This window comes from Cadophora gregata, assembly GCF_030347475.1.
Source record: "Cadophora gregata isolate MNR1 chromosome Unknown scaffold_2, whole genome shotgun sequence".
Classification (NCBI taxonomy): domain Eukaryota; kingdom Fungi; phylum Ascomycota; class Leotiomycetes; order Helotiales; family Ploettnerulaceae; genus Cadophora; species Cadophora gregata.
This window is the reverse complement of record NW_026695925.1, coordinates 131,893-151,389: the sequence shown is the minus strand read 5'-3', so window position 1 is coordinate 151,389 and position 19,497 is coordinate 131,893. Positions and strand designations below refer to the sequence as shown.

At 48.2% G+C, this 19,497-nt stretch overlaps 2 protein-coding genes across 2 annotated transcripts; one reads left to right on the top strand and one right to left on the bottom strand.

Annotated features, from left to right (window-relative positions):
* Positions 1–276: 276 nt before the first annotated feature.
* On the bottom strand, positions 277–15,024 carry ONS95_007405 (uncharacterized protein; the record flags this gene model as incomplete). The annotated part of the gene is made up of 1 exon (XM_058500911.1): positions 277–15,024. One exon carries the CDS (start codon positions 15,022–15,024, stop codon positions 277–279), a length of 14,748 nt encoding a protein of 4,915 aa, XP_058362227.1.
* Positions 15,025–15,261: 237 nt separating this feature from the next.
* ONS95_007404 (uncharacterized protein) lies at positions 15,262–15,870 on the top strand (the record flags this gene model as incomplete). The annotated part of the gene is made up of 2 exons (XM_058500910.1): positions 15,262–15,486; positions 15,547–15,870. The coding sequence occupies 2 exons, from the start codon at positions 15,262–15,264 to the stop codon at positions 15,868–15,870; spliced, it is 549 nt and encodes a 182-aa protein (XP_058362226.1).
* Between the last annotated feature and the right edge of the window lie 3,627 nt (positions 15,871–19,497).

Here is a 19,497-nt window from a genome sequence, read left to right as displayed (position 1 = left end):
GTGGTGGTTTGGATTGTGTCACATGAAAAGTTGAGAGAATATAAAAGCTGGACATTTGAAGGCCCAAGTCAGAATTCGCGTGCATTGAGGTCATGCAGGCCTAACTCGCCATATCCGTGAGAGACACTTATCACTGTGAAGCAAGCGAAACTTCGAAGTCGGAAGACCACAATGTTTATTTTTCGATTGCCTGTACTTAAACGCCAAAAAATGCTACAGCGTCCAAACTCCGACACCACCGAAACTCCGAGTAATGCAAAAATCTCTACAAAAATTCTAGCTAGCATCAACAACTTCTCCGAACCAGCTCCTTAACACACCCGCCAGCACACCGGGCAACTCCCTAACATCTCCCACAACAAGGAAATATCTGAAAGGAAAGCCTTCCAAGTACCTCCCCATCTCCACCTTCCCGTCCACAAACCTCGCCTCCCTCAAATCAAGCACACTCTCCCCCTTCCCCTTCTTCCTCACATCATCCACAATAACAAAGACCATCATGATCCGCTCCTCCAATGCCGTTCTTAACAAACGACGGATCGTATCATGTTCCGAGGAATTGCACACTCCATCCGAAATAATAAGCTGTATCTGCCACAAATCCGCCGGCGACGAGCTGGCCTTCTGTCTCGACGCCCTAAACAGCTCAATACTCTCCCTCACCAACCTCGTGACATCCGTCCTATCCTGCTGGAAGGAGAACTGGCTCAGGATATTCGGCCCAGCATCCGCGCTAAACGGCATATCGAAGTCATGGGCGACGCGCACAGTCTCTCCAAAGCCGACTACACTGATCTGGCCGACTTCTAGCATGGATAAACTCTTGCTGACCATAACGAGGGTCTCGAGAGCGAGGGCGCCGGAGCCGGACTCGCCCATGCTTTTGCTGTCGTCAACGGCGAGCATAATTTGGTAACTGCGTTTGGAGGGGACAGAGCGGCGCATCCAGATCTTGTCGCGCTTGTACTGGGAGGCAATATACGGAATGATACGTTTGATGTTCAGACGTTTGCCGGTGCGGAAGTCACCGCGCATTTTAGTGGCTAGGGTTGGAGCGAGGATGAGGCGGAGCTGTTCGGTGAGTGAGAGGGAGAGATCGCGAGTAAGGGACTCGTAGTGCATCCACTGTGCACGGCCATCGGCTGCGAGTTGAGGGTCGATGGTGCCGTCGAGATGAGTGCTTTCAAGCTGGTTGTCTACTTCTTCAACGTCCTCTTCGAGCTCTTGGATTTGTGCTTTGGCATCGAGATCTTCATCGTTGACGGGATTGGCTTGTTTGATCATTGCTCCAGCGCGACCTTCATAGGCATCAGACGGTTCTTGTTCTTTTGGCGTAGAAGGTTCCTCAACATCCATCACATCGTGCTCAACATCGTCGGTCTCGACCTCATCCGGTTGAAACTGCTCAGGCAACTCTTTACTCTCCTCATCAACAGCCATGCTCTCATCCAGAGCCTTGGCTTGCTCCTCGGTCGCAGTGCCAAGTGCTTGTGCATCAGCCTCTGCATTCTCGTCCTGCAAGTGCTGGAACTCGGATGTTTCTTGATTATCTTCCAATTTCTGGTCTTGTCCTTGTTCTTTCTGCTCTTCAGGATTCCGAATCTTGGATTGTTGTCTATGCCAGCTCTCGAGAGCGTCACCGAGTTTCTTGAAGGGCTGCGCAGAAGCAGCGTCTTCCGTCTCGTCGCGAGAATCTTGTGGTGCGTCGCCATTGGCTTGTCGGCCCTTTTCACCATCTTCTGCCGCGGCGTCCTTTTGCTCAGACGAGTCCCCTCCTTTGCCACCATCTTCTCGTTGGGCTTTGCTAGCAGACTCGGTCTTGTCGTCAGGAGAATTCTCATCTTGATCTTCACCAACTCCTTGGACATCGCTAGGAACCGCGTTGTCCGCATCGGCATTGGCATCATCGTTTCGGTCTTGGAGAAGACCTTCTTCGTTCTCGGGTTCTTGTTCCGCGGACTCTTCTTCGACCTTTTCGCCAGCTTCCTCGGTCTTTTTACCTTCATCGTTTGGCTCCTCATCAAGATCAACAATATCCATCTCATCAACGATCTGCTGCTCTTCTTGCGCATCCGCATTCTCTGCGCCATCTTCTTCCTTCCCATCGTTCTTGATCTCATCACCCTCCTTCTCATCGTCTTCAATATCAGAAAGATCACCCATATCATCCTCACTCCCCTTCTCACTTCCCTCTTCGCCATCCAACTCCATGTCTTCCGGCAAATCAAGCGCATCACCTTCTTGGGCAGTAGGATCGTGTTTCTCAACCTCATCCTGCTTGACTTCCTCTCCCTGTTCAGCACCCTCCATCTCCTCTTCCTCATCATCAGCTTCTCCCTCATCTCCCTCTTGAGCTTTATTCTCTTTTCCATTTTCTTCCGCAGCAACTTGTTCATCTTTATTTTGCTCGCCCTTCGCAGCGTCACCTTCTTGCTCCTTATCGTTCTCCTCGCCAGCTCCATCCCACATCTTCTCATCCACAGCCCCAGCATCCAAGTCATCGACATCTCCAGCTTCTTCATCCATCTCATCACCACTCTCCTCATCTTCTCCTTCGCCCTCTTCCTTCTCTTCTCCATCGCCCATCTCGCCTTCCATATCTCCATCAGCCATATCGACAGCATCTTGCTCATCTTCGATATCGCCTTTCTCGGTGTTGGGTTCCTGCGCCAACTCATCAAGATTCTCGTCTTCCTGGATATCTTTGCTGATATCCTCTGCACCTTCACCATCACCGAGGCCAGTTCCACCTTCAAGCTTCTCAGTCTGCCCATCCTGAGCTGCAGACTTCTCAGACGGTGTGCAGAATCCTGATGTAGCGATCTGGACGAATGTCTTGGCGAGAATGTATGATACTTTGCAGGTAGCGCGGTGGAGGTATGCATAACGAGAAACGCTTTCTTGCAGAGTGTAGGAATATTGTTGTAGGATGGGAAGGGAGACGGCAAAGATGGCTGAGGCTGCTTGGCTAGTTGTGTCGTCTTCGAGATCCATAGAGCGGAGAACAGCGAATGCTTGATTGACTTCTTCGGAGATGTTCTCGCTGTGGAGTGATTTGATAGCAGCAGAAATAGACGAATCGCTCTTGACCAGCCATCCTGGATCTTCGGTTGAAGTCGGGAGATCCGCAACAGCTTTCTTGTACTTCTCGATAGCAACGAGGACAGTGTCGCAAACAGTAGAGAGCTTCCGATCGAGGTCCGCACTCGTCTGTTCAGCGGAAATGATTTCTACTGATGATGCAGTAATATTGGTCCAGGGTAGGATCTGATTGACGATAAATGCAAGATCAGGGCGCTGCTCATTGATACCAGACAGCTCGATATTTAGTTGCTGTGCTGCATCCGTGATCTCTTCCCCGAGAGCTTGAGATGCCGTGGACACAACGCCTGTAGGAACTAATGCAAGCTCTTCCCACTGTCTAGCGAAGTGAACAAAGCGGTCATGCCAAGAAGCCAAAACACCAAGCACATCCTTAGAATCAATCTTGCCTAGCTTGCCATGTATAGTAACAAGCTCAATGGCAACAACTAGGATGTTGGGTAGCCAATGAAGTAGCTTCTGGTGATTTGACGTGACCTTTGAGGCTTTCACCGTATAGGAACCTGGAGCCCAGAGACCCTGGACCATTCTGATATTCAACTCGATTGTATTCATGCCATTGACAGTTTCTGCGAGAGAATTTCTCTGCATGAGGAGTACCTGTAGCAAGCCTTCGAGAAAGCCCGTACTTCTCACAACCTCGGCACCGCTTAAATCTTCATTGTGTTGATGCACAGATGCTCTGACTCTTGGTACGAGGTCGATCGCTTTGTGGAAGTAGTACTCCAGACTGTCAACGCCGACATGGTTCAAAGCCCCAACGTTGGCAAGCACCACACTCAGAGAATCTTGCTGTGCAAGCGCATTGGCGCCAAGATTGTACTTGATACCCATCTGGCGCAGCTCCTTGAGCGTATCAGCAAAGAGCTTGCGCTTACGAGTCTTGAGATGCTTGACTTCGTCTTTGTTGTCTTCTGTCAGGAGCGGAGGCGTTGCCTTTTGGAGTTCTGCGGTTGATGTTATGATGTTGGCGAGGAATGATTCGAGGTAGGATGAGCATTCAACGGCAGCTGTGGGGAATTGAGCTGTCTCAGCCATCATGCTAACAGTCTTGTTGATGTTGATGAAGCGCTTCGCTTTCTTGGACCAGTCTGGAACAGATGAGGCACAGAGCGCCAGTGCATTTTCGTCCACTGTAGGCGCTTGGTTTGTCTTTGTGCCTTCCACTGCGGGTGAGGTGATTTCATCAGGCAATCCGCTCTTAAGAATAAACTCCATAGGCTGTCCCAGTAGCGAGCGGAACTTCCTCACGATCTTGAATAGCTTGTGGTGGGATCTCTTGGCACTATCCCTTAACGCCACAATATTCGTATCTTTCCAACTCGCTAGAAGCAGGATATCTTTCATGGCCTTCTCCAACGAGACTCTTCCTCTCTTTAGATTCTCTCGAACAGGCGTCTCGTACCTTGCATACAGAGCAATGAAGTTCGCGAGCGCGTCTTGGATGATTGACAGAGCTGGCATGTCTAATGCAAGCAACTGCAGGTGTTTTTGCATCTGCTTCAACAACTGCAAGCGCTGGACGAATTGTCCAACAATGGCACTCGAGAAGTACGCCTCTAGATCTTTGAGCAGTTTCCGGGCATACACTCTCAACTCTTCTGGCGAATCTGATATTTGTAATGGCACTGCAACGACGACTTCGTACGCAAGGAAGAACCACGATCTCGCATCATCATCGCATTTATCACTCTCCATCTCGAAGAGTTTAGCCCACGTGCTCAGTTCCAGACGTCTCCAATTGACAATCGTAGCAGTCAACTCGTCATACAACGAAAGCGCAGAGTTGGCCCGACTAGCCCAGCCGCCGAATTGCCACTCGTGCATGAATGTGTGAACTTTCTCTACTTTGGTGATGATCTTTGCGAGTGGTTCCGTGTGTCTGAACTTCATCAGTTCGTGGCAGGATGTAAGAACATCTTGTAAGGGCTGCATATGGCCGATTTCGTCAACTGCTTGCAGATCGCGGAAGCGGGTAATGATTTGTTGGACAAGACTGACAAGTTTCCGTGTCTCGGGGAGGTTGGCGGACGTGTAAAAGTTGTAGGTGGCAGGGAGTGCGGTGCTAGACTGGAGAGTATCGATCTCGTCATTCAGGAGAAGGAGTGTGCCGGGCAAAAGGGCACGGGTCATCTTTCGTTCGGTGAATGGTGCATCCTCGTGGAGGGAGCCGATACGTTTAGATATGTTTCGGATTGAAGACAGTATACTTTCTTGAGGCAAAGCGCTGCCCAGGCAGATCTCGGAGTGGACTTTTGCGAGACCGATGGCTGTCTCTCTAATAACGAATTGCGCGGGTGTAACACCCTTTGGCTTATCTGCAGTTTCGTCATCGTAGGCAGGGAAGAGTTCGTTGAACTGCTCTTGGTCGTCCTCTTCCTCGTCCTCGGCACTTCCTCTGAAGACGTATAACCCTGAGTTCGACTCTGCTTCCAATCGATCCGATTCGAGTCTCTTCTTCCACTGGTCATAACATCCATGAAAGCCCTTGAATAGTGCTCGTCGACTAGTCGGTCCAAATGATGACAGCTTCTCGGCTGCAGCTTTCGTTGCGATCAGAGCTAGGTATTCCATAGGTTGTGCCGAGATGATGTCTTCGTTGACAGTTGTTGGCCCACCTCCGAGGAAAGGAGTCATTTTGCTCAAAGCTAGACACGACTCGTTCTTTGTAGATGGTGCAGCAGAAACAAGCGTGGCCATCGACAATCCAATCTGCAAGCATCGAAGCATGCTGATGACTGGTGCTGTCAGATCATTATAAGCTTTGAAGCGTTCCGACAGCCTCTGGATGATCTGCGCTACATTATGTTGCGCGAGCTTGATCTGCTGTAGGCCACTCTCATCGCTGGCCTTGAAGTAGCGGTTTACTGTCGCCTCGAGGTCAGAGCGCAGCACAGTCTTCAACAAGTTTCCGAATTCTCCTTGCAGTTGATCCATCTCCGACACTTCAGGACGATGGATCTCCTGTAGGATCTCAGGTGGATCACCAAGCTCTACAAGCTCAGTCTCCAGGAGTTGGCATCTGAGATTCGATTCTTGCCCAGAGAACAGATGTTCAAATTGACGAAGTGCGGCGAGCTTGGCTTGGATTTCTGTACGGTGTTCAGAATGTCTTTGACGCTCGAGTCGCTGTCTTTTATCTGGATCAAAGGCTCGATCGGGGACATAGAGAGTGATGCATCCAATTGCAAAATGAATCCATGCCAGAGAGGAGAACTGCAACCGGAGATCCGGCTGTGATCGCGAGGCTAGAATTGAGACCACAGCAGGACCGAAGCTCTTCGTGATGACCTCTGTGAGCTGAATTGGTGTACTTGGCACAAGCATATCCTGGGAAATACTTGGGTTTGATAGTGAGAGGTCAATGATGCCAGGCTCGACAGAAGAGGGGAGGGACTGTGACCAAGCTAGGAACTCGGTATCTGCTCCATGCGCTGAAACTATTTGGGGTAACAAGGTCGAGAGGACGCCGTTCAGGTCAAAGATCTGATCTCTAGACAACGTAGCGCTGGATTGTGCCAGCTTTTGGCCCATCGCTGGCAATTCAGTCTCGAATAATTTCAGGGACCTTAAATTCACATCGCCACAGACGTTCAGCTTCTTCAGCATACCGAGAGAAAATCCATCAGATACCAGCTGCAACTTCTCGCTCGTCCCAAGTAAGTAGTCGATAGCCTGAAGATTTCTAGAGGTCGTGGTAGAGCTCGCAAATTGCATCTCAGATTTTGTCGGATGATTGGCAAGGATCACAGCATCGACATCAACAAAAGACTCTGCGGTAGATCCAGATGTCAAGACATCCAGCATACGGAATTGCCTTAATGCCTCGAACTGCGAAGTGAAGAATGGCGTGACGCTATCATCTTCTTCACCACCAATACTCTTCTCTAGGTTATCCATTTCGGTATTTAGTGTCGAGATGAGACTATATCCATCCACATCACTTGTCAAGATGAGTTTGTAAGCCTTGACGAGAGAAGTCATGATATGTCCCAACTCGACGACGGGAATAGAAGTTTTCCACCTCAGTGTATCGAAGCGGAGAGCAAGTTGTTCCATTTCTGCAAGGGTTTTCATGACGTTGAGATTTGGCATCACTATTGGTCGGAGCTGGCGCCAGAGAAGTTCCATGCTCAGTCCTGTAGTGAGCTTGAAGCCTGATAAAAATTCGCTTTGCAGGCTCTGGCCAAAGAATGCGATAGGCGAATTTGATGTCTGGACAGTGGTGGAGAGCTGACTGAGGAGGTCGTTCCCAATGGTGAGATGGGCTTGGAACGTTGATTCTTCGAAGCTGCGGGATGTGGCCAGTTGAAAGGTGTTCCACCAATATCGGAGCAGTGACTTGAAGGCCTTTTGTTGAATTCTCCACCTGTCATTGGAGCCAGTATGATTCTGCAAGTATGTAACCAGTGCCATCAGAGTATTACGGAGGAACTCAGATACATTGACAGTCGAATCCTTTGTCACAGCTGAGACTCGCCCTTTGACAAGCGAACGCTGTAATCTGTTCATCTTGCTAGGCTTCAGAGCCTCGATTCCATTTTCTTGTGCAGAGTGAGCTTTGGTCGCGTTGTAGATCACGAGGATGAGATCGAAGACAGCACCGAGCCAGAACGCATATTCGTTATTCGAATTCTTGCTGAAGAGAGGAACCAGTGGTGAGTTCTGCAGAGGGTGTAAGACTTGTGTATCTCGGAAGTTCTCAACTGGTAGCTTGTTCTTTGTTGCGAGTTCGCTGAGAAGACCACCGATAGCAGCTCTAAGTTGTTGATTTGCGGAACCTTGGTATATGTCGTTGTAAGACTCGCTAAGACTGGTGAATTCAACAGAAACCTGGAATGCTTGGACGAAGCGCGACAAAAGAGGCATATCGGACCATGATAAATTGTCCAAAGCGGCAGCGTACAGCAATCGACATTGCTCGGGATCCGAAGTATGGATTTCCAAAGCCGTTGCTAGATTCTGGAATCGTCGCATGCCAGCCTCACGCTTCACACTCAAAAGACCCATCTTGGGTGCATCCTCACTCAAAGGCTCAACAAAAATCTCCACAGCTCGATTCCTCATTGCTCTCGACAGCTCTCCAAACCTTGCATCCATCGTCAAGAAAATCCTAAACTCTGGATGCGGCTTGACAATTTTTGGCTCACCATCAGGACCACAGTGTTCGTTAATGCTCAGGAATCCGTTTGGCTCTAGCAAAGAGTTCAAACGGTCCAGAACGGATGCGCTACAGAGGTTTGCGTTGTCGAGGACGAGCCAGGAGCCTTGCTCTAGAGCTTTGACGAGGACACCATCGACCCACTCGAAACGTGCGTTCTCGACAGCCATGGGTCTGGAAGCAAAGTCATTGCAGGTTGCTGCTAGGGTGCCGAAAGCAGGGAGAGATGTTGTGGTTTCGAGCGCGAGCAAGTTCTCAGCGAGGGTATTGAAGTAAGTTGGTGTTGATTGGTTTGGGAGGTTCAAGAGTTCCAGAAGAGTGAGCGCTTCGGCAGGAACTGGAGCAGGTAGTGAAGAAAGAATCTTGGTGTTGATGAAGTCCTTCATTTCAGAGAGGAAGGTGCTTGCAGCTCGCTGAGGGTCGACTTGTTCAAATCCACCGACAAGATCCATGGTATCGATGTCAGCATTAAGAGGGAAGACCACGAGAGACTTCCCGCTCGTGGCAGCAATATGTTCAATGATAGTCGTCTTGCCAGATCCGGACGGTCCGACCAAGATACATGGTAAGTTTTGCTGAATACATATCATGACAGATTCTATATCTGGAAGGCGGTTGATAGGATCGATAGACGGGAACGGAAGTTTCTGAATAAGAGCGTCACGCGCCATGTACGCTACGCCGACCTGGTACGCAGTAGCGCTCGTATTATGGAAGAAATGACGGAACGGTACATTGGTACAAAACACCTGCGCAAAAATTCTATCGACTTCTTGACGATCCTTGGTAGTTCTGAAACGTTGTCGGAAGATCAAATTGAGGAAATCAGATGGTGTAGCAGCTGAAAGTAGTGGGGCAGAGGACCCAAGAAGCTGAAGCCAGCGAAGAATGTCTCTAAGGTTGAATTCCCACGGCCCACCTTGAGAGCCGAACTGTCGTCGATGCACGATTTCTTGCTCTAGACGAGAGACAAATGCGATAATCGTGTTGACGGTCTCGTCTGGCATAGCGGGAAAATTGTGCTTGCAAATCAACTGGAGATCCTCGTTCCTAAACACATCAGCATACACGACAGTGAACCGATTGACAAACGAGCTTGGTAGTCCTTTCCTGCCACCGCCTTGATGATGGGGATTCTGTGCGGCGAAAACGGAGAAGTTGGGGTGGCGTTTGAAAGTCTGGTCGAGTTCGGAGATGTAGACTTCTCCACGATGATCGAGGCAGGCGTTTAAACCCTCCAGTACGGATTGTGAAGCAAGATTCATCTCGTCGAGCAGAACCCACTCTCCATTCTGCATTGCTTGAAGGAACGGAGCATCACGCCATGCAAAATGGCCTGCTTCAGCGCCCTCAACCGGCACATCGGACCCAAACAGATCCATGAGATCGGTTTGCTCTGAGAGGTTGATACGAGTCAGAGGTCGATTACAAGCAAGAGCGAGAGCAGCGATTAAAGTCGTCTTTCCCACACCAGGACTTCCCTCAATCAAGATTGGCTTCTGGACTTGCAACGCTCGGATCACTCGCATGGCGTTCAACTTGGTCGTTGGTGCATTGAACGCAAATCCTGGATCAGAGTCTGTGCCAGGCTGCTTTGAAATCGAGAAGTCTCCCATGGCCAAGAACCTGTCACCATTGACCAGATCGATGGGCTTGAAGTATATCGGGCTGATATCGTGCTCCAAGAGAGTGCTTAATTGAGTCAAGCACTTCTTCCGCTCTTCAAAGATGTTGTCCGGATTGATAGCTAGTAAAGCAGCGGGATTTGCACCTAAAGTGTCGATGTACACCATCGCGGCACCGTGTAAGACAGCAAAGTATGGATCCGTCGAACTTGTTCCGTTCATGAATTTGACCCACGCCAGTACATCACGGACTGATATGGAAGTCGACGATGATGATCGATAGTTCTCGCCAAACCATTCTGCAAAGTGTACCATAGCCTTTGAAAGAGGCTTGAAGTTCTCATTGAGCTTAGCCTCCACAATCTGGAAAACATCTTCGTGTTCAGACAATGAAGGAACCCAGATCTCGGTAAAACGATTTCGAAGTGCGGGAGACAATTCACGCTTTCCATAATCACCACCGGGATTCATAGTAGCAAAGAATTGGAAACCGTCGGCTGCTTGGACAAAGGAGTTGTCGACACCCTTCTCGGCAAGGAGTATTGTCCGTTGGGTTTCGAGCACGGAATTCAAGCGTTCAAGGACAGAGTCATCTGCTAGGGAGATTTCATCCAGTAAGAAGAATTGACCCTCCTTCAAGGCTTGAACCAGACTACCATCCGACCATTCGAACAAAGCCTTTGACTTTCCATGATTGAGCTCGATTCGTTGACGTAGTTCCTCTGGGATATGCGTAGCTGCTGATGGAGGCAATGAATGATAAGTCGCCATCAAAGCATCAACTTCCATATCTTCTGTCACTTGCACACCCTGGCTATGAATGGCAGTGAGAAGATCCTGCTTCAACTGCTCCGAGATGACGGCTCGGTTTCTCACGGGTCTCTGAGCACCAATGAGATCTCCAGTCTCGGTATTCTGATGGGCATTGACGATATGGAGTTCCTTGCCGAACGCTTCTGCCAGCATCTGACAGACGGTAGTTTTCCCACAACCAGTCTCGCCGACGAGCAGAACAGGTTCGTTGTTACGGAGTGCGTGCGCGACAAGAACGTACAACCGACGCATTGCCTGAGTCCAGACGACACCTTGGGAATTTGATGTCTCGTTGTACGATTTGATCTCAGGCGAGAAATCACAACCATAAAGAACAGTGGGGTCAATCTTCACTTTCATGACTTTCTCGATGATCTCCTTGACAGCTGTTCTCTCAGCTGGGTTCCGAACACGCTCAGCCAGGAGCATGTATCCATTCGCAGCCAATTGCTCTCGATTATCAGCATCTCGGAGAGCCCATCGGAACAAATCTCTCAACGTTGCGAAGCTGTCTTTCTGTTCGAACAGACGACTTGATTGACGCAAGGTCGACAGCTCTTTGTAGACATCCACGATTCTCTTACAATCTGAAGGTGCGACCTTCTGACTACGATACTCTAAAATTTGCTGAAGCTCATCCTGGGGAATATCGTCGAAGTGAAGCTCTAGAAAACGATTACGAAAGGCACGCGATAGGGTCTTTCGGCCACCATAAAGTCCAGGTGGATTCTGTGTCGCGAAGAGCATGAAGTTCTCGTGAGGTCGAACAATCTCTTGTGTTTCTGGAATCAGAAGCTCGCGATTGTCATCGAGTAGACGGTTGAGAGCCTCGAGGACATCTGTAGGAGCCAAGTTCAACTCGTCGAGCACGATCCAGTGACCTTGACGGAGAGCTTGGACAAGCAGACCTTCTTGGAAACGGAGCTGGCCATCTGCACCAGAGACGTAGGTTCCCAAGTACTCTTGCAAGTCAGTGTGTTCGTGGTTGTTGATTCTGACGAACTTGTTGCCACTGTATTTTGCCAGATATTCAATCATACTTGTTTTTCCAGATGATGTTGGGCCCTGTACGAGAACTGGGAATCGTCTTGTCGAAGTGGCTCTGACCAGGTTAAGCATGTTTCGTTCAACGGATGGCGTTTTGATGTAATGGGCTTGCTCCTGTGGAGTCTCTGAACCTTGAAGCATCCAGTATTGGCGATCTCTCTTCTTATTTATGAATGCCTTGTAAAGTTTGCCATCATCAAGTCGGCGTGGTGTCTGGGCAAGAAGTGCACGGGCATTACCGTGGCTATTCAACAAGTGATGGTCGATCAGTGGCATCAATAACTTTTCGGATTCTCTGTCTAGGAGAGTGAGAAAACCCATAGCGAAGCCTTCATATAATGCTCTTCGCAATCCATATGAAGGCGCAATCTCAACAACATAGCTTAAAACACGCGTGAGAGTTCGCAGACTGAAATGAGGGACTTGATTAGCTCCATCCACGAGTCTCTTGTCATCGGCAAGTCGCTTAGTGTTGAGGTACAGGCGCGCAACATCATGAGCAGCTTTCTCGTCGTTACTACTGTTTCCTTTCAGATATGCTTGGATGACACCGAGGAGATCATCCAAGTTTCTGTCAGGACTTTCAACGTAGATTTCAGTAAACCTTGATCGCAAACCCATAGGAAGATCCCGCTTCCCAACATCAGTTGCAGGATTCATGGCACCGAAGATTCGAAAGTTGGGATGTGCTTTCACACGTTCAATCTCGCCAGTCTCAGATAGTAGAATGGAAGGTGAGCCACCAGATCCATGGTGTAGAAGATCGGCAATACTTTCAAGGGTATCGGGTGAAGCCAAATTGATCTCGTCGAGAAGAACCCAGTCACCATTTCGAGCAGCCTTCACGATGTTGCCTTCAACGAAAGTAAAGGCGAAACCCTTTGACCCACCAGATAGTTGAATATCAAACTGTACCAAGCTTTGCGTGAACCTGTCCCATCTTGGCTTCAGTTGGAGCAGAGATTGAAGTCTTGACTCTGTTTTCCGCCGTTTCGTACGTTGCTCGACCGGTCGTCCATTCGCCACTTCTTTCTTCTTCAGTTCGGAGACGATTTTGTCAAACATCTTGGGTGCTTCTCGCCATAGCTTGCTGGCCTTACTCCATTGGCTTTTGGCTACACACTTTCCAAGTGACTCGAGATACTTCTGATTCTTTGTCGCTGAAATCCCAGTTGCAGCGAATAAGTCGTCAAACTCATCCTTGAGAGGAATTGCAAGACTGCGGATATTGACTGGCTTGAAACCGCCTAACAAGTCACCGACTTCACTCTGTTGGGACAGATTGACCGCAGTAAGTTTGTTGCCCAAGGAGTCAGCAAGCTGTTGAACGACTGTAGTCTTTCCGATACCAGTTTCTCCTACGAGTAGGACTGGTTCCATCATCTTCACAGCTACACCCACTTGTTCCAGCAGCCGCTTAGCATGGGTGGTATTGGCAAACGGTCTCGACTTCTTCGCTGGCTTGGAAACACGGTTTGCCGGACGCTTTTGCAGGCGCACTCTCCCAATTGTCAGCTCTGTCTCGCCATCTTGGTATCGCGGGATATGGGATGTCAGGAAATGTTCAACTCGTTGCGGGTCGATATGCATCTCTTCGGCGATGGCAGAAATTACGGTCTTTCGAGTGTCGTCTGATTGCAAGCTGCCGGCAAAACAGTCTGCAGCTTCGAGAAACATCTCGTACTTGATAGCATCAGTGATGGGCTCATCTCCAGTCAGCGATCCGGCCGCTCTGAGAACACCATCCAGTCTTCGGCACCATTTCAAAAGATCACGAGGGCTGATCGGCCGACCCAGTGAGGTACGACTCCTCGAGGCAAACGAAGGTTTCTGCGATAATGTGTACAGCCTATCATACACGCTTATGATGCCAGGAAGGAATTTGTGTAGAATCGGATAAGTGCCATCGATAATCTGCGTGAACTCCTCCTGGCTCGGCATCTGTACAGGCACTCGCTGCCACAGACGAGCTCCGAGCATATGTAAAGCTGGTGGGTTTTCATGCCCAGTTACACTTAGTGATGTTCGGATGCTAGCAAGAAGTCTGAATCCACGTCCAGCTTTAATTGTCTCTCCTCGGCTGGGAATCAACAACTCTCCACGCTCGATGAGGGGTAAAATGACACTGATTACTTCATTTGGAGCTCGGTCGAGATCCTCAATAAAGACCCACCTGCCCTCTCGGACAGCAGTTGTCAACACTCCAGCTCGCCATGTGAAGGAACCCGGCTTTGATCCACTGGCATACATTCCAATCAACATCTTGGCATCGGTTTGCTCGTTCAAGTGCAGTGTGACCATGTTGGAGTCCATGCCAAGCTCTCGTGCAAAGTCATTGACTAGTGATGTCTTCCCTGATCCAGCCAAGCCATGGAGAAGTATAGGCGAGTGACAAAGGAGAGATTTAGCAAATGTCTCCATATTATTCGAGGTGGTTGTTGTCTTGACCATGGTAGATGGTTCCGATGGAGGCCCATTTGGTCGTGGAAGTAAAGTGCTTGTATATTGAGCCACCAATACTGAAAGTCTTTGGTAATCTGGTAATACAGACGACTTGGACTTCTGATTCAAGATTCTGGCAGCAATTTTCAGCCGCTTCTCCTCAAATAGAGTCAAGAATCCTAAATCCACCAAGTCTCCATCGAAGTCTCCCATTACTGCCTCCGACTTTCCAACATGTTCCTCAATCATAGCCTCCAATTTCGACTCCGAAGCTGAACATAGCTGACAGAATATTCGGGCTGCCAAGTATCGTACACATCTGTCGGCATGCTTGAGGTACAGCTGGATATTCGAGGCCGCAACGGTTCTGGAGAAAGTATTGCCGTTGAAATCGAGCAGTCTCAAAGTCGCAAGCAGTATTCTCTGAAGCTCCAACACATCCATTCCATTCTCCGAGTTCCATAGGCAATGTATCCTGACTTGTTCTCTGTCGTGTCCAGGCTTCGAGGTATTCTCCAGGTATCTCTCCAAGAAAGTCGATAGATGCGGCGCAAGAGTTAAAATCCGCGCAAAAGCTCCAATGACTCCAACATTCTGTGTTCCCTCTCTTCCTCCTACAATCCATCTCGCAGATGTGTCCGCAAAAATATCCTCGTATCTCGTGAAAAGTTGAAGTGTCAATTCCGGCTTGAGTGCTGCAACTGCAAGCGCATCGAGAAATCGCGGGGAGCTTTGCAACCGTATAATTTCCAATATCTCTTGCGGTAACTCCTCTAATATTTCCGTACTCTCCACGCCAGTCATTATCTCTCCTTTCGGCTGGTCGGCGGCCATTTCGTGGTATTGTGCGTAACTGCGCAACCTTCGTGAGGTTTGCTGTATTTCGTGCCTCTCTATCCAAACTTTTTTTTATCGCGATAAAGACCTCGAGGCGGCCGCACGCTAAATAAATTTAGCGTATTTTCAGACCTTGGCGGGCTGGCAGAAAGATCAACCATCGCGAACTCTCCCAAACACATTTTTGAACCTCACGAGTCCGACTCTCTCACAACCCTCACACCTCCACCCACCATGTCGTTATCCTGCCAGTCTGCAGCTCGAAGCTGCGTCCGCTCTCTGCGATCCTCATCCTCCCTACGACTTTCCTCGGCGGCTGTGGCACAAAGGAGGAATACACCAGCGAGAAGATGGGCATCGACGGAAACAGCTGCTGCGAACCCCAAGATCTCGGGCATTGTGGATCAGATCAGTCAATTGACATTATTGGAGACTGCAGACTTGGTTGCGAGCTTGAAGGTATGGATTTGGTTAGTTAGAGGTCAAGGGATATGTTTTTGCTAATGGTTCGATTTACAGTCTCGACTTAACATCCCAGATATGCCAATGGGAGGATTTGCTGCCGGTCCAGCTGCACCAGCCGCTGCTCCAGTTGAGGAGGAAGAGGCTGCTCCAGTGCAGCAGGAAAAGACACTCTTCAACCTGAAGCTGATGTCTTTCGAGGCCGGCTCCAAGCCCAAGATCATCAAGGAGGTTAAGAGCATGCTGGGTCTGAGTTTGGTGGACAGCAAGAAGTTTGTGGAGAGTGCGCCGAAGTTGATGAAGGAGGCTGTACCGAAGGAGGAGGCTGAGAAGATTGTGGCTGCATTGAAGGAGTTGGGTGGCGTGGTTGTCATGGAATAAGGGGTGTTGGATCATGGTGGGAGTGTATGATGTGTATGGAATGGAAGATTGTATCAATACTAGAGATGTGTACAAAAATCTACTTCTCAGCCCATCCCTTTCATTTGCGATGTTTGATAATTACTTTTCTGGGTTTGCGTGGTCAAAAAGCAAGATATCGTTCCTGGGGTAATCTATGGGCAGCGCCATGTACACTGGTTCTAACGGTTTCGGTCTTCATAGTCAAGTTACCGCTTGTCAGCCTGCACTCGTCCATTTTGTGGGAACAGATCATATTTAGGCAATTGCATTATCTACCCCCCCGACGATATATGTATTGCTCAAGTGGCAATAGTTGGCATCGACGTCAAGACTTGATTTTACTTGTCGATTTCACTCCACTGGCAACCAAAAGACTTCATTCTGGAGTTTCTAGCCAGCTCGATCTATTCTCATGGAAGAATGGTCCAAGCAAGCACATCGTCCAGTCAATGTTCTTCTAGGTATTTCCTCATTCATCCTTATACAGGCTGTCGTCCGGACTGATCAATCCAAGCACTCTCATATCTTTGAGCTTGAAAAGCCGAGAGAGGTAGGCAGTATTCAGAGGGAGGTACCTTGTGGCCGTATGAGAATTTGGAAAGTGTAGTGAATGTGTTTGGCATGTCATGGGAGGACTCTGGGTTTTTCAATTTTAGAGCGATTCATGACTTTCACAAGAACTCAACACTGTCGCCGTCTTTTCTGTTTTCAATGGCCTAAAGTCTCCCGATCGGCATGTGACCCTCAGCTTCGATACAACCTTGTTGAATGAGGAACCCTCTTGGTGTACGTTAGTCCACTGCTCTTCAGTTTTCAAGGTCTCGTTCACGTGCAAAAGAGATGGGCATTTCCTAATGTCACAAGGTTGGTCAGCTTCGCCCATTCCTCAAACGCTCCCTTACCTGAATTATTTTCTGGGTCTTATTGATCACAAATGAAGACAATCTCCTCAGAAAACAGGTTCATAGAGTTTTTACATCCGTTTTCATTCACACGATTGACGGTCTCTTATGTGGTGTTTCGTGTCTCTTGTCAAGGAGTATGGTGACAAGTATCTGTTAGAACTCGAATATGCGATATAAAGACCACCGGCACCAAATCGTCCACCATTCAAGTTGCCAAAACGGCAGATAAAGATACTTTTTCGTTCACTGTGGTCAAGTCAATTTATCACTTCTAAGATTTGGGAGCGCACGAAACTCAGCCATCCTGAACGGCCTTGTGCAGTCTGTATATCATGCCTACTCAAACATCATGCTAGAAGATGTGTCGCACAAATTTGCTGCCAACTCAATTTTATTGCCTCAAGGAGAACTGACACTTTGAAGCGATCAATCGAAAGGCCAAATCTTCTAACATTCTCTCGCTTCTCTTCCTACCATGTGGACAATCCTTTCCCTTGGAATTTATGCGTGCAATTGTTAATGATACATCCTTTCAACGGCCGGAGTTAGCCACCAGCTATTAAGAGATGCCTTCAACCACTTTGTTACCTCTGACACAGGAAGCTGATGAGATTCACAAACTGTAAATATGACTCGACACAGTCACATTCGCGAAAGCTACTACGAGACGTTCAAAAGCTCAGGATTCAGTCCTATCCATGAATTAAGTACAGTCTGGAGCTTGAGAGGTATGACTGCCTTAGCAGATTCGTGCTTCTAGCTGTGTTGACGTCGCAAGCCTTCCCCTCGCTTAAGTCTCTAACCCCATACTAAGTTCTGGAATTACATCCAACAAAAACAACAAGCTAGACAAGGCGATACAGCGATTCAATCAATCACTGGTCTAATTAAACAGCCTATCGAAAGCGCCAAACGTCGAGTGTGTAGAATTTGTCTCTCCCTATCATTTCCTCGACACTCGCGGTGACATAACCTAACATGGTGGAGTTTAAGAAATGTGCTTGACGTCCGCGCAAATGTAAAGTCAAAACAAGCCCATCTTTTCCAATCGATATGTAAATGAGAATCCACGGTATATGTTGCTGAAGAAATGGGTAATCAAGATTCGCGAAACTAAAATGGCAAATAAGAGATGGCGATGACATGACAGTCAAAAATGACAAGAGTTGAAATGTGTTATTTAATTGATTTCACCTCAATAAGTAACCTGAGCATCTAGTTTACAGTTTACGATATAATTTGAGTCTTGAATAGCGATCAGTGCAGCGGCTCCAAAAGAGACTTCCAAATGCCCCAGCATCTTGGGCCTCTTCCGCTGTTTGAAAGCTTGCTATTGTGGCGAGAGCCGAAGTCAGACGCGCAGTACTTATAATCTCCGGTGAGAAGTTTAGTCATATGATGTTTCAAATTTACTACCACGAAACTTAGAATTTACTATGGACTTGGGCGACTGTGATTGGTAGTCTTCTGCCGTTCTCGAATCAGGGCTTCTTTTTGACGCAGAAAGTTCAAAGCATTCATCGTGGCTCTACCATCCTTCACACTAACCCTAGAGTACATAAACTCCTTCGGCACAAAAAATGTAAATCAGCACAGGTCCAATACATTTGGAGTCACGACGTATGGAGTCTCTGCCAAATAGCTTTCTGGAAATCGGCTATATTTTGGTGCAAAGTTCCAAGGACCAAGAAGCTTGAAAGCCAACTTGTAGAGCAGATTACCTTCACGTTGTCTACTCCCAGTGTTGTGCCTCGCTTGGTCCTTGATACAACTAATCCAGAATTTCTGTCGTTCTTCGCTTTGCTATCATCCTACATCTAGCACCACCGTGGTAGTCCATCACTTACATCCCAACTACTAGGCTCAGTTCTATAGACAATCCCTCACTCAATGAGTCACCTACCCTACTCCATATACTATTCAAGGACTTGTTATCAAATAACCTCTGCCTCAAATCTGACAACTCCAAGATCCTCCAAAGTGCCTCGTAAACTCTGAATACTGCAGGTTCAGTCTGCTGAGAAACAAGAGAGAGCGTGGGTCCAAATATATACGTCAATATCTCTATGCCAAGCAGACTACAGACTCTTTTCGATGATCTGGTGCAGCTACTTCACTCAGGCAGTGAAGCGAAGCTCGTTCCAAGTTTCGAACTAATTTTGGAGTTTATAAAGGTATCCTTACGCCGTTCAGTGGACCCCAAGTAAAAGGACAGCCATTCCGAATGATAACGTCGGAGAAGAAAGTAGTTGGTAGGAGACAGCCCGATCCACCATCGAAAGTTTGAGAAACGAATATTTCCAACTGTCAGAATCAAACGTTGAGATGACTGAGGAGTGAATTTGAATTCTAGAGTGTCGCAGGACTGGACAGTTTGTCTCTTAAAATTTCGTCGATAGTATTCTCATTGTCATTTTCCATGCGCCACCTTTCAACATAATCCCCTATTGGTAACGTCATCGACCGTCGCCAAAAGTACACCAAACCTAACGAGCCCAGTAAATCGATTACAGGAGAGGTATACCTATCTCAACCACTTCTGAACCTGAAAGCAACTCACCAAGTTTGATTACAACTTAAACCCGGTAATGCAAGACGTGACTCTCGAGATTAACGATCCATGCTCCGGAATTTGTTTTCTCTGAAGAACAAATCATACCAGGACGAGGAGTTTATATACTCAAGTCTTTCCATCCTCTTT